Source organism: Chelonia mydas, chromosome 14, assembly GCF_015237465.2.
Source record: "Chelonia mydas isolate rCheMyd1 chromosome 14, rCheMyd1.pri.v2, whole genome shotgun sequence".
In the NCBI taxonomy this organism is placed as follows: domain Eukaryota; kingdom Metazoa; phylum Chordata; order Testudines; family Cheloniidae; genus Chelonia; species Chelonia mydas.
The window spans coordinates 22440738-22454943 of NC_051254.2; the positions used below are offsets into that span (position 1 = coordinate 22440738).

Below are 14206 nucleotides of genomic sequence, written 5' to 3' on the forward strand. Positions count from 1 at the left end.
ATTGGAACGCTGCTGTTGCAAGAACCAGAATAGAATCAAGCTTTGTGTCTGTATTGTTGCAGAGCCCATCCAGCTAATGGGACTAATCAGTACCAGAATACAGGCAGTGAATCCGCAAATGGATGGCTCAGGATTGATGATAGGGAATGGGTTCATTTTTTTTCCTCTTGGTCACCAGTTCAGATCCAGGTTTATTAGTCAGCAAAGGCTATTACCATTTTCAGGTGCATATGAAATGGATCAGTCATGGGCTACAAGGTCCCAGTTGATACTAATTAAGTGCCAGTCTGACCCTGAGGATTGAAGGGGAATTGAGACTGACAAAGACTCTTTGTTGACTCAGCTTGGTAGGACAGTGTGGAGAAAAGTCCCTGCTGCTGCTTCTCCTGTACCTATTCTGTAGACAAATAGGATGGCAGACTTGAGGGTTGTCGATCCAACACTTTCCATTATAATTAAATCCATTCCTTATAACTGAACCAGTCTTCTGTCTCTGAAACCTGTAAGGCCACTTATTGCTGGGATGCTTCACTACTATGGTGATGGATGCTGTTGAAACCCCAAATGTAGGAGGAAATGAGTGCTTGATTTTTCATCAGTAGGACTTTCAAAGCCTGTAACTAGCCTGGCGCACAATGTAGCATGTGTATGTGTCACAAATGACACTCAGTCTAGCACATAATTATTAATGACTAGGATCTTAGTAGAGGCCTCAGCTGAGATTAGGGCTGTATGTACACCTAGTAAGAGACAGACCCTTTTCTAAAGATCTTACAATCTAAATAAGACAAAATGAAGGGTGGGAGAAAGGAAGTATTATCTGTATCACAGAGAGATTAAATGACTTGTCCAAAATCATACAGGAAATTGTGACAGAGGTGAAACTTGAAACCAGACCACCTGAGTCCCAGTTCCGTATCTTTGCCAGAGGCCTATCCTTCCTTTCTGGTACAGCTGTTTCCCTCTTACCCAGCAAACAGAGTTACAAACTGACCAGTCAACCACACACTTCATTTGGAACCAGAAGTACAAAATCAGGCAGCAGCAGAGACCAAAAAACCCCAACCAAATACAGTGTAATACTGTGTTAAATGTAAACTATTAAACAGGGGTGAAGGAGTATTTTTCTTCTGTATAGTAAAGTTTCAAAGCTGGATTAAGTCAATGTTCAGTTTTTAAACTTTTGAAAGAACAACCGTAACATTTTGTTCAGAGTTATGAACATTTCAGAGTTACGAACAACCTCTGTTCCCGAGGTGTTCATAACTCAGAGGTTCTATAGTAATTAATCAGAAAGTGGAATTCTGAAGTGGTTTTACATTTCTGAATATTAAGAGCATTATTTTATTGTCAAAGCCAATTAGCATTGTACACAGAGAATATGTCTGAACTCTGAATACTAAAGAATTGTGGTTGGGGGCATTATCTCATTGTTAGCATTAGCTTGGTAAATAAGGAATGATTTAAGATATTTTTAACTTTAAAAATGTTAATATTCTTGTTTAAGCAATATTTGTTTCCTTCATGTAGGGTCTGATCCTGCAAAACACGGAGTTTCTTCTGAAAGGGGTTGAGTTCTCTCAGCTCCCCTTGTCACTGGGATTTGAGGGTGTTCAGGAGCTGCCCAGCACCTTGCAGGATCAGACTTAAAATAATCTCTTGAGAGGCACACGGTTCTAATGTTCAAGTTTAACATAACAATAACCCATGGAGTGACTGACCTCAGGCAGTAGTTAATTTTTATCTAGCCTCCCTGCGCTTACAGTCTGAGAGCAGAATTGCCTTCTGTTTAATTGCGGAATCTTTCTGTATCTTAATGCATATTGTTTAGTTAGAACTAACCAGATATGGGGGAAAAAATTTGCCACCTGTGTCAGATAATTTTTTGTCCTGAATCATCTCATTAGCAGAATGCACAGCCTCAATATAAGAAATGCCAGAATTAAGGTTGTCAGGTCCCCTTGTGCGTATGCATTATGATAATCTTTAATGACACGGTCACGTTATTTTTTTCCCATAGGATCCTTTTCTCATTCAGTGCTCAGGATGGATGGTGCTTGCTTAAAGAGCAGCTGTTTGTGGTATCTGTTTTAGCCTCATTGTTGAATGTGTGGCCCCATTGCCATATTTACTGCACAGTATGCAAATCCTGATCTGAAGACAGAATTATTAATTTCATACTTTGCTTTTCTATGGCGCTCATCATTTAAGTATCTGCTTCCAAAACATTAATAAATTTATTTTTCAAGGAACCTCAGCGAGGCAAGGAGGTGGTACTATCCCCATTTTACAGAGAAATTAAGATCAGAAGTGTCCACCAGTTTTAGGTGCCCAATTTGAGATGCCTGGGACCTGAATTTTTCACGATACGTAAAGGGTTATGTAGCCCATTATGTTCAAAGCACAGCTCTCATTGACTTCAGCTTGCAGCTGTGGGTGTTTGGCACTTCAGCCAGTCAGACCTATGTTGTCAAGGTGGGGACCCAACGAATGAGGAACACACAATTAGTGACCACCTGTGAAAAGTTTGATTTAAGTGATGTGCCTAGTAACACACAGGAACTCTGTGGCAGAGGCAGGAAAAGAATCCAGTTCTCCCTGTCACTATGCAACTGTCTTAACCACGAGACCTTCCTTTCTTTTCCTGCAGCCCCCCCTCCATTTTACACCCCTCACACACATACGTACACCCTGCCACACACACAATATGTGGAGTCCATCCTTTTTCTCCTTCAGCATTTTTACTGCTTTATTTAGTGCTTTCAGAAACAGATAACCACCAAAGCACAAACTGGATGAAGATAAAAGCATTACATTTCTGAAGCTTGACTCGGCTGCTCCATACTAATACATGCATACAGGGAATCTGTCTGGCCTCTTGGCAGATTTAGCTTTTTTCCTTGAATAGTTCAAGCTGTAAAATAATTGTTCAACATTTGTCTTCTCAATTATGTGGATTTTTCCATGGTTAGTCAGTCTCTAACTCACCCATCACATTCTGTGCGGGGGAAGCGGTCTCCCTCCTCTCATCTTAAAGGTGATCAGAAGTGCATAAGAAAGACTGGTCGTGTAACATTGTTTTATTTCTTTAAGATCGATAAAGAAGCCCTGAAAGGCGGCTTCAAAGCTTTTCTTTCTTCCTTGTTCTTTATACTATAAGCATCAGGCCGGTCAGGTCTTACATTTGGCTTTGCTGGAGGGCTTATTGGTGGGTGTCAGATATGAATGGCAAGCTTAATCTGCCATTCTTTTTTTAAGAAAAGAGCTTTTTCCCAACTGCTTGTTCAGGCTTTTGAATAATTTTTTTTTTTTTAATGAAACCAACAACCCACCCCCCTGGTTTTTAACAGTGTGAACAAAAAAAACTAGTGCCACTGTCCACCTGGTTATCTCTTTAATGCCAGTCTCCTTTTGGGTTTTGATGGACTGATCTGGCTTGATCTGGATCAGCTCAGCGGGATATAACTTCCTTACTCTCTTCCCAGATAAACTTACTTGGTGGTTCTTCTACCTCTTCACTCCTTCCTGGTGGGATCACCGGGGCATCTTGGAAGGAAAATTCGAAGCACAGGGTAACCCTGAGCTACCTGCCAGATAATGGCAGACTCCCAAGGAATAACATAAACGCACACAATATACAGGTTTCAGAGGGGTAGCCATGTTAGTCTGTATCAGCAAAAACAACGAGGAGTCCTTGTGGCACCTTAGAGACTAACAAATTTATTTGGGCATAAGCTTTTGTGAGCTAAAACCCACTTCATCAGATGCATGGAGTGAAAAATACAGTAAGCAGAGTGTGTGTGTGTGTGTACATATGTGTACACACAGCACATAAAAAGATGGGAGTTGCCTTACCAAGTGGGGGGTCAGTGCTAACAAGGCCAACTGAATTGATCCCCCACTTGGTAAGGCAACTCCCGTCTTTTTATGTGCTCTGTGTGTGTGTACATATACTGCTTACCGTATTTTTCTCTCCATGCATCTGATAAAGTGGGTTTTAGCCCACGAAAGCTTATGCTCAAATACATTTTAGTCTTGAAGGTGCCACAAGGACTCCTCCGTTGTTTTTACACACAATATAGTCAACAGAATAATTGTATTGAACAACAATTAAATATAACAGGGTAATCCAATATTCTCAGGGTCACCAGTGCCCTCCTATGCTGATAGCAACCATGAATTTCCCCACTCGTGAGCTGATATAGCAAGAATAAAATTTTGTGTCCCATTGGTAGGTGTTCTCCAGGGGTGCCCTTGATGGCCTGGGACAATCTCTTCTGTAGCAACAATTAAACAGTTTAGCTGACTTAGTTCAGCACAGCCCAAAAGACTCACATGTGGGATAAAATGGCAAGACCCTCCACAGGTTTAATAGACAGTAGGTAATGAGAGTCCTTACCCGCTGGCTCGAGAATGCAATTCAGGGAATTGGGGGGGTGTCTCTCAAGCAATTTCTAGTGCCTCTCTAGCTACAAGATGGTGCCCTCACAATTCCATGAATGATCCTCAGGTTTACAGCTGAATCTGGACTCCTCAGAGGGGCTGACAGTCACAGTTGGCAGGTGTCCTCTTCAGACAGGAATCAGGCTGCTTCTGTTCCTGAGATTTCCCCTCACCATAAAGGGACACAGAGATCAGGGTGCAGATTATAACACCCGTCCTAAAAAATCCTAACTCCTAATCTCCTACCCTAGAATTTAGATACTATCATTGTAGGCAGGCAGCCCTGAGCCAGCAAGTGCATCATTTGCCAAGTGGTAACTGATTTATCTAGGGAGCTGAAGATCTACCTCAGCCTGACTGGACAGGGAGTTTTACCTGTAAACTGAGAGTTATCTTGAGTAGGGAAAGGACTAAATTTAGGGGTATTGCTTTTGGGCACCCAGAGGCCAGTTCTCAGATGGACCCTGTGTACACCCTGGGACGCACAAGCTCACCAGACAGCAAGTCCTACCCTTTCAGTGGCTGGCTGCACACTCTCCCCAGATAACTTCTCTCTTCTCACAGTCCTCCCGGGGAGGCCATCTCACTGGGGGCCTTTGTGATCGGTCAGGCTAGCTCTACTTTCCTGACCTTTTTCTTGTTCATCCTTTGACTCTCACCCCACTTTCGCTCAGACAGTGTTCCTCCTCTGAGTTGGCCTGTCGCCTGAAATAGTGTCTCTGCTCTCTCCCTCTGGCTTGCTTAGCAGGCTGTGTCTGCCCTTGGCCCCCTAGCATCCAAGAACATGCCCCTCCCTGAGTTATTGGCACCCAGGGACCCAGGTAAGCTCCATGGGGGATACGTAATGTTCCCTGTTAATTTCACTTTGTAGCTAGCATCTCGTGTTCCCTAATGCTGCCAGCTCCACTGCCAGCCATAGTCTTCCGGGAAGGGCAGAGGGTCAAGGGGCAGACGAGCTGGATTTCTATTGTGTGGGGATTTTTTTTTTTTTTTTACACATGTCCCACATTTTTTTTATAGTGTCTGAAAGTGGTCTGAGGAAGCAGAAAGGCACAAACCCAATCTCTCTTCCTATACAGGCCATATTTAAGGAAATTTCACACCTGAATATGACCAACAATTGAGTTGTATGTCTCAGCTTTTCATAATCTATATATGCAGCAAAGTAGCAGTAGGATGCACGTCCTCCGACTTCATGGGCTCAGGGTGGCTTTTGTGTGAAAAGCTAGGAAATGACTAAAATAACTAGCCTTTTTGATCATCTCCCTCATAGATGCCTTGATCTCAGGCATCCAGCGTATGCTTCTTGGGTGCAGGCTGTCTGGTGTTTCTCTAAGGGCAGGGAACTGTTGTAGACTGGGTTTCAAATCCTCTCCTGTCTGTCCTGCTAACTGGGTCTGATTGATCCTCCTATGGATTTCCTTTTGAGTCTCACGCCTCTGAGGTGCTCTGATATGGTATGTTAGATGTCATGTTATCAGTGTTCTTAAATGATTAGTATTTATTATACATCCCTTTTTGAGGCTCTGTTTAAAGAGACACTGTTACACAAAAACAACATGACAATGTCTTGGGCCTACTTGCTTAAGATAATTTACAAAGAGGAGGGCTATGGAATAAGCTAGGAGAGTTTCTCCTTACAAAAGTTATATTGCTGTAATGGCGTCCCTCAATCCTCTCTCTACCTTTTACTTAGGAGACTTGTGCAAATGTGGATCCATCTGCTGCCTAGAGGATGAGCCTCATGGCTTACTTAAATATCCATCAGGACTTGTGTAATGTTCAGCAATAGGGGAGAGTCAAGACTGGTGGGGGTCATGTGCCATTGTATTGTGGTGATTTCATCAAGTGGGCTTAACAGCCATTTAATGGATTTTGCAGAAAGCTTGCAGGAGAGTCAAAGCCTAGGTGGTTACAACATAGAAGAAGAAACCCACACCCCTGGTCATTCGATCATCATGAGATGTTACTGGAACAAGTAAGGACATTTTGAAGTCAGTTACCTGTTAAGCTTGAGTCAGTTTGTGAACTGTACCTGTTGGATTCTCCTGTATTTCACACTAACCCTATGAAAATAGGCAAAGAACTGCAAGAAAGTGTTCTATTTTGTAATAGAAAAGGCCTCAGAAATCCTATATCCTGGATTATGAGAAGAGCAGTCACTTTATGCTGCTGTGCAAGCTTGTGCTCTGGGATTCATACTGCCTGGAAGTTAGAAGGCCTGGTTGAGAGGTGTTGAACAGTTCTAGGAGTTGTCTTACTGTGTTTTTTCTTTAAATCTTTGGATTATCTTTTTCTGCAAAAAACGAAAACCTGTGCACATTTTGGAATATCAAACAGCCATTTTACCTTTTGGTTCATATGCATCACTGCTTCCCAAAAGAGCTCTGGCCCCAGTGGTGGGCTGGGGAGGGGGTGAGGTGGTCTATTCAATGAGTTGCGAGTAAGGAGAGAACTGTGTTCAAATGGTTGAATTGCAACCTTGCAGGTGAGTGGCCTGTATATTGGGAATGTTAGCAGAAATATTTTAGTGCTTTTTCTGAGCATAGGTGGATTCTTCAGTTCATTTCCCCTTATCTGCATCACAACAAAATCTGAGTCCAGAATGTAAGTGGCAGGTTACTTTCAATCTAATGGTGGGGGAGGTGGAGGGAAGGAAGGAAGAGATCCCTGCTTTTTCAAAGCTCGTCTTCTGTCATCTCCTTAATCACTAATCAAGAGTGTGTAGTTTCTCAAGCATGCACAATCCTTTATAGCAAACAGAAGAGCTGACCATTGTCATTTTTGCCTTGACTCAAAGCCCCAACGACTATTACTAACGTTGGAGACAAGGTAGATGAGGTGGTGGTGGTGGTAGTAATAATAATAATAATTAAAAAAAAGATAATCTATTGGTGGAAGGTACAGACTTTCAGGCTATACAGAGCTCTCTTTCAGGTCTGGGGAAGAAAATCAGAGTGAGCTAAGTATAAGCTGGGACAGATTGTTAAATAATGCACGTTGTAGGCAGGCACTTGAAATGAAATGAGCAATTGAGGGTTAGAATGTTTTATAAATAAGGGGTTTGAAGTGGGCAATTAAAGGGAGCAGGCAGTGTTGGGGTGTTATAAATTGTTGTAATAAGCCATAAAACCAGTGTCTCTGAGTCCATGGTTTTTTGTGTCTAGCAGAGTTACATATTTAAGTTCTCAGGCTCTTGAAGGTGTTGTGCCGATTTCCTTTGAGGATGAGTATTGAAAGATCAGATACGGAGTGATCACCATGAAAAGTGTTTGTCCCAAGGTGATATGGTGTTTTCTTTTTTATGATTTTTCTGTGCAAGCTCATTTGAGGATGTAATGATTGTCTGGTTTCACCGACATCGTTGTTGTTGTGGCATTATTAATGTTTTTTCTTTTGATTTGTTGAACACTAATATTGTGCTTGGCCACTGTACAAAATATCCAAGAGACACAGTCCCTGTCCCATGGCCTTATAGTGTAAATGGATGAACAGTGGGCAACAATTTAGGTGGACAAAGTATCGCATGACCAGAAGGTGGATTCTTCACCCAATTTTGCTGCAGTGTTTGAAATGGTAGAGCTACAGAGCTCCACTGATAAGCTTTGTGGGACAAGTGTGTTGCGAGGAGGGTTTTCACAGCCTTCGACACCAGTATTAGGGAGGAAGTTCCAGGGTAGGGCAGCATGAAAGGAGGGTCAAAGAGAAGTGACACAGTGCAAAAGGAGTTCCTGAGATGGAAGGTGTGTATTGAGGATCGAGGTCAGCGGGAGGTGGACAGTGGAGAGAGATGCAGGGTACCGCAGAGTTGTGCAGAGCTTGAAATCTACAGGGAAGCATTTGAACTCTATGTAGAAGGTGAGATGATGTTGGTAGGTTTCAGTGAGACCGCTGATATGGTTCAGATCCGGTTGAGATAGGAACGTCCCTCCAGACTGACGTTCAGACCATTCCAGCCCATTTCCATCACTGAGCAATTCCCAAAAGCAGAACTATGGCGGCTATGTCAAAAATTGATCCCCTGTAATGTTTACCAATTGCCAGATAGTTAGAATTCTTCCCTGATCCCTTCTACAATAAATAAATGTAACATATGGAAGTGCTTTAGTAATCAGTGCCTCACTGGACCAGAAAGCTGAATTAAATGACTTCTTGTAATGTTCCAACCAGAGTGAGAAATAAAGCAGGATAAAATTGGATATTCCACTAACGTCTTATGTATAAACAGAACTCTTCACTGTGCAACACTTGAATAGAAGATACGGCTTTCTTGCCTGTTTAAATAGCCCTGCAGTAGCTCAGTGGTTGGGGGGAGGGGATAGCTCAGTGGTTTGAGCGTTGGCCTGCTAAACCCAGGGTTGTGAGTTCAATCCTTGAGGGGGCCATTTAGGGATCTGGGGCAAAATTGGGGATTGGTCCTGCTTTGAGCAGGGGGTTGGACTAGATAACCTTCTGAACCGATGATATTCTATGATTAGTAGAGATCTGCTTTCAGAAATAGCCTTGATAATGGCAGGTAATGCTCAGGTAAACTCAGACACTGAAATGGCACCATGAGTAGCAATTCCTAGATTGAGTATCTACAAAATTAATTGTAGACATCTGTAGAATTAGAGCAGCACTGGGCACAAGTGTTTGCTTAAACTAGATTGTATATTTCAGTTGTAAACATAATTGAGGTTAATGTGACCAGATAAAAAGATACCATGTGTTTCTAAAGTGTTGTAAGTTAAGGTTCTAAAGAGACAACATTGGGGTGATTTTAAAACAAAGAACCAAATAATTTTATTAGGATTCTGATTCATTACCCAGTGTTATGACATGGGGATGGATATGTGTTTCAAATGAAATAAAAGGCAAATTCAGATAATGAAATACCAATTTGTAATTCATCTGAATGGAGTAAATCTATTATGGACTTTGAACCCTTTTGTGATCACTGACATTGTAAATAGATTTTCTTTCCTAAAAAAATATCCATAGCGCCCCATGCACTTAGATGCTTCATTGTGATTACCTTGGTGCCTGACTTGTAAGCAAATATCCTTTGTACTGCCTTAGAATTGCAGATGATTGCGGAGGGGGAAGGACACTAGACTTCCAATAATTTCCTTCTGTTGCCACCCCCACCAGTCAGTGCCACTGGGCATGTTAGTGTAGATAATTCTGCTGGTAGCCGCAGGCATTTTGAGTATAATGTGTTTTTTTTTTAATACCGCTTAGGTAGTAGTAAACACCACAGACAGTGTATCAAGGACGAGTATGGTTCTCTGTTATGCCATAGACAGTGGTGATCCCTTGTTCGGGAAGCAGACAAAACTAAATCATGCCCCTCTGCTCACTCCAGCAGAGCATACTCTTGTAGGTAAAATTTCTACATGTCACGGTAAAGTAGATGCTCAGTCAGTTCAGATCACGGCATCTTTGTTCAAGCATCAGGGTAGAAACGCATTATGAAATATAAGTCCTAAAGATATGCAGATTGCAGTGTTCTGAAATAGGCTGTAATGCAAGAATGAAACTAAAGATGACAATAACGCAAGGCAGCCAGCTATCATTTATCAAGCCAGCTGATGTGTTTCCCTTGGAGCGCCTGATTGAAAATTTCAGTGCCCCTGATGCATTAGGTAGGCAGCACAGATAGAGAGGCCTGTAGGAAAGTTACTCAACCCTTCCCATTATGGGTACGTCTATATAAAGTATATTCGCATGAGCCTCCCAGCTTGGCCCGACAGATTCAGGCTATGGGGCTCGCACTGGAGCTCTGCAAATAGCTGGACAGCTCGTGCTTTTAGCTTGTGGTTTGGGATGGAGCTCAGGCTCTGAAGTCTAGGGAGGTTGGTGGGCTTCAGAGCCACAGCTCCGGCCTGAGCCACAACTTCAAAGCTCTAGTGAGAGCCCCACTAGTTCGAGCCTGTCAGCCTGGGCTGGGAGACTCGCTCCAAAATGTTGTGTAGATGCACCCTATCAAAGCCTGTTTTCAGTGGCTTACAACTTTTCCAAACTTGAACTGTTTGGGCTGAAATTGTCTATGCTGGATGTCTGCCTCAGGTTGTGTTTTTGAAAAGTTGGAGGCATTTTTCAGAACGAGGGTTTGGAAAAAATACATTGTTTTAACCAGGTTAAATTCTTACCATTTTGTTGAGGTGCCCTGGCATCTCCATGCTTTGGAACAGGGACTTGAAATTGGCACGGGATGACCCTGCTGCCAGTGAGGTACCTTTTTTTGTTGTCCTCTTCTTGTGTGTTATCTCCATTACTGGAGGTTTGCAACCATTCTATATGATTCTCTGCTAATCTGTGTGGATGAATACTCCTTTTTAATTCAGCCAGGATACCACGTTGACCATCTGTCACAGAGTCACCAGCCAGATGCTCTGGGATTGCTCTGTATGAAGCCAGCCAGGACTCTGGTGTAGCGTGACTCCCCTCAGGGCACGCTGCCCAAGGCAAAAAGCCTCCTTGGCTACTGCATTCCTGGGTCTGACCTCCGAGCATCCAGCGCCCCTGTTCTCACCGTGCACTTCCCACAGCAGGTCCACCTGGACGAGACCCCTGGGAAAGCCAGAGGGGCTCTGCACCCCAACTCTGCAGTCAGCAGTTACTCTCAGCCAGTGAGTGAAACAGTTGGTTTGTGGGTCGACAGGAACACAGCGTAGAACAGATCTTGTAAGCACAGACATCATGAATTACAGCAAAGTCCATCTTGGGGGAACCCCAGGCCAGACACCCTGGATTCCCCTCCTCTCCAGTTCCACCACAGCAGACTGTCTTGGACCCAGCTGTCTGGCCTCTGACACGCCCGTTGCCCCTCTATGGTCTTTGTCCTGCTTCCCGGGCAAAGTGTCACCTGGTCGCATCCCCCTCCTGGTTCTCAAGTTACAAAGGGCCCATCCGTTGCTTATGTGCAGACAAGTGGACAGCCTCACCTGCCCCCCAAGGGCCTCAGCAAAAGTCAGACACCCATATTCCCACCACCGAGGCACTGGTGCAGTCCACAGGGAAACTGAGGTACACACAGTATTAATACAAGACCGTAAGACTCACATATAACAACAAGGGGGGAAAACCCCACTTCGTCATGCCATCCAAGATAACTTTTTTCTGCCATGTGTTCTGCCATCAACTTTCCCTTCCAGTGCACGTAAACATGCATTGCCCTCTGAACCCCTTAAAATGTGCCCTGCACATTGACTCTTTCTTTTCATAAGCTCTCTGCTTAGAGAGTTCCAATCATCTCCAATACTTTTTTGGTGATTACACGGTCTATCCATGATGTTTTCATAATTCTTTCATAACACCGTCATTCGAAGGATTGTAGGTTCTTTATTCTTTTATTGTTTGTGTGTACGTGTGTCACAGCTGTAATTTAACACAAACCAAATGTAAGTTTTTTAAGAGTTGGAATATAAACAGATTTATGTTCCCTCTCATCAGGTGTTTATTATTCCAGAATGTGTCTTTCACTCTTGCTACTCTGGTGCTGACTTCAGTATCTGATCTCCCATCTTCTGTAATGATGCTTCCTAAGTAGCAATAATGTCTTACTTGCTGTCTGGAGGTATCATTCACTGGAATCTTGCATATTTCACAGAATCCTTGCGTGCCACCGTAGTTTTCTGTCTTGTCCACATTCAACTCTAGACTCTGTTCTTTGCCATATTAATTTATAAACTCCACTAACTTCATCAGGCCTTCTGAATCTGCCAACAGCACTTTATCATCTGCATAGCCTTTCTTCATTCCTGTCAAACTTTGCCCATATTTGGTTACATTTTGAACCTTTGAAAATCTCACTTGGGACATGCTCAATAGAGACCTTTTAGAGTTCGGCAACTAAATCCTCCAAAGATTTAATCTGTACTGAGTGTGGCCCATCTCAGATCTGGAGAGGCTGAGCAGGTCTTTCCCTGCAATTGCACCTCCCAACTGCTAGGACTACCCTGGTGCTGGGCACTAGAACGAGAGTGCAAGGATATGCAGGCTCTCTCTCGCACTCTCTCTCCTTCACCCCCTCCCCCACTTTTAATGCTCCCCCTGCTGGCAGGAAGGAGGAGAAACAAGTAAGCTGCCTGATTGGAATGCAGGGAGGTGAGGAGCCGGACTGGGGGGAGGGCGGGGATGGGGTAGCAGAGGGGGATACTGGTATAAAGAATTAAGGGAGGGCCATGGGGCACCAGGATGGGCAACCTTCATTCTGGCATTCCTTAATTTTTTAGTCCTTGACTTTACAAACTTAGCATTGTTTAATGTAATTGCTTGGCATGTAATTTCAGATAGGCTTGTTACCTGCCTTTATTTTTTGATGGTTACATTTTTCCACGTCTCTCTGTTATTCTGTTTCTATGTAGCAGGGTGTGGGTATCGTGTACTATAATTGGGATTTTAGCCGGTATTTATTGATAACATGGTCTTTTGCCAAAGAAAATTAGCAGTGTGAATTGAACTCTACAGTTGCTTTCCCAAACTTGATAATTTTAAAAGAATAGAAAATCAGATAGGCGGGGGGTATTTTCTTTTGGCTGAGCTGTGATTGTCTCTGCCCCCCTGCCCCTCCAAATGTAATATTTCATATTAAAATAAGTATTCTACACAGTACTGTTCTGGCTTGCTCAGACCTCCAGCCTGCCATTAGGAGGCAAAGATTGTTTTTAGATGGTCTGAGTTTGAGTCAAAGACGAACACTAGGCATGTTGGGGCAGATTCTCCTCTCTCCTACACTGGTGTAACTGGGTGCACAATGAGATCAACCGGGTTTCTTCCACTGGTTTATGGTAGTTTGGTTCATTGTAGTGGGAAGCATATGGTAATGTCTAGCCTTGAATAGAATCTATTTAGCTTATGCACTGTCCTGTTCATGTGTTAAATTGATGCTCTGATTGTTTATTGAAATGCCCAAGGGATGCTTTATTTTGACATTCATATTGCTAATGCTTTTGTCAGACAAGGTTATTTGCTCTTAAAGAGGAGCAGTGAAGATCTCCCCACTGCCAAGGTCTTATATATAATGCACAGAAGCTCCAGAGACTAAGATTAGTTTTTAAAATCTTATTGTGCCAGACCAGAATTAGGGGCTGCAGAATTAAGTTAAAGATTATAAATTAGCATTTTATTAGATACTCTATTTCTTTATTTTAGAGAGATGAAGTGGTAAATAGGTGGAACCACTAGCTGAAAGATTATCTGCTAGTGAGAGGTAGATACAAAAGACTAAGGGTATGTCTACACTACGAAATTAGGTCGATTTTGTAGAAGTCGATTTTTAGAAATTGATTTTATACAGTTGATTGTGTATGTCCCCACTAAGCGCATTAAGTTGGCGGAGTGTGTCCTCAATGCCATGGCTAGCTTTGACTTACGGAGCGGTGCACTGTGGGTAGCTATCCCACAGTTCCCGCAATCTCCGCTGCCCTTTGGAATTCTGGGTTAAGCTCCCAATGTCTGATGGGGCAAAAACATTGTCGAGAGTGGTTTTGGGTACATGTCATCAGTCGCCCCTCCCTCCCTCCGTGAAAGCAATGGCAGACAATCGTTTCGTGCCTTTTTTCCTGGGTTACCCGTGCAGACGCCATACCATGACAAGCATAGAGCCTGCTCAGCTCACCGCTGCTGTTGTGAGCATTGTAAACATCTCGTGCATTATCCCGGAGTATGTGCAGAACCGGGCTAAGAGACGCCAGTACAAGGATAATTGTGATGAGGACATGGACACAGACGTTCCTGAAAGCACAGGCTGTGGCAACTGGGACATCATGGCGGCAGT

General features: G+C 43.3%; 1 protein-coding gene across 12 annotated transcripts in view; it reads left to right on the plus strand.

Moving 5' to 3' along the window:
• Nucleotides 1–14206, plus strand: part of STX8 (syntaxin 8) — a 175017-nt gene that overhangs the window by 53128 nt on the left and 107683 nt on the right. The window contains exon 7 of one of the 12 annotated variants that reach the window (XM_037913371.2): nt 6325–6421. The exons of the other annotated variants lie outside the window; for them this stretch is intronic. Within the exon in view, the coding sequence (XP_037769299.1) occupies nt 6325–6421 (97 nt within the window). The remainder of the gene's footprint in view (nt 1–6324; nt 6422–14206) is intronic. 12 annotated transcript variants of the gene reach the window in all.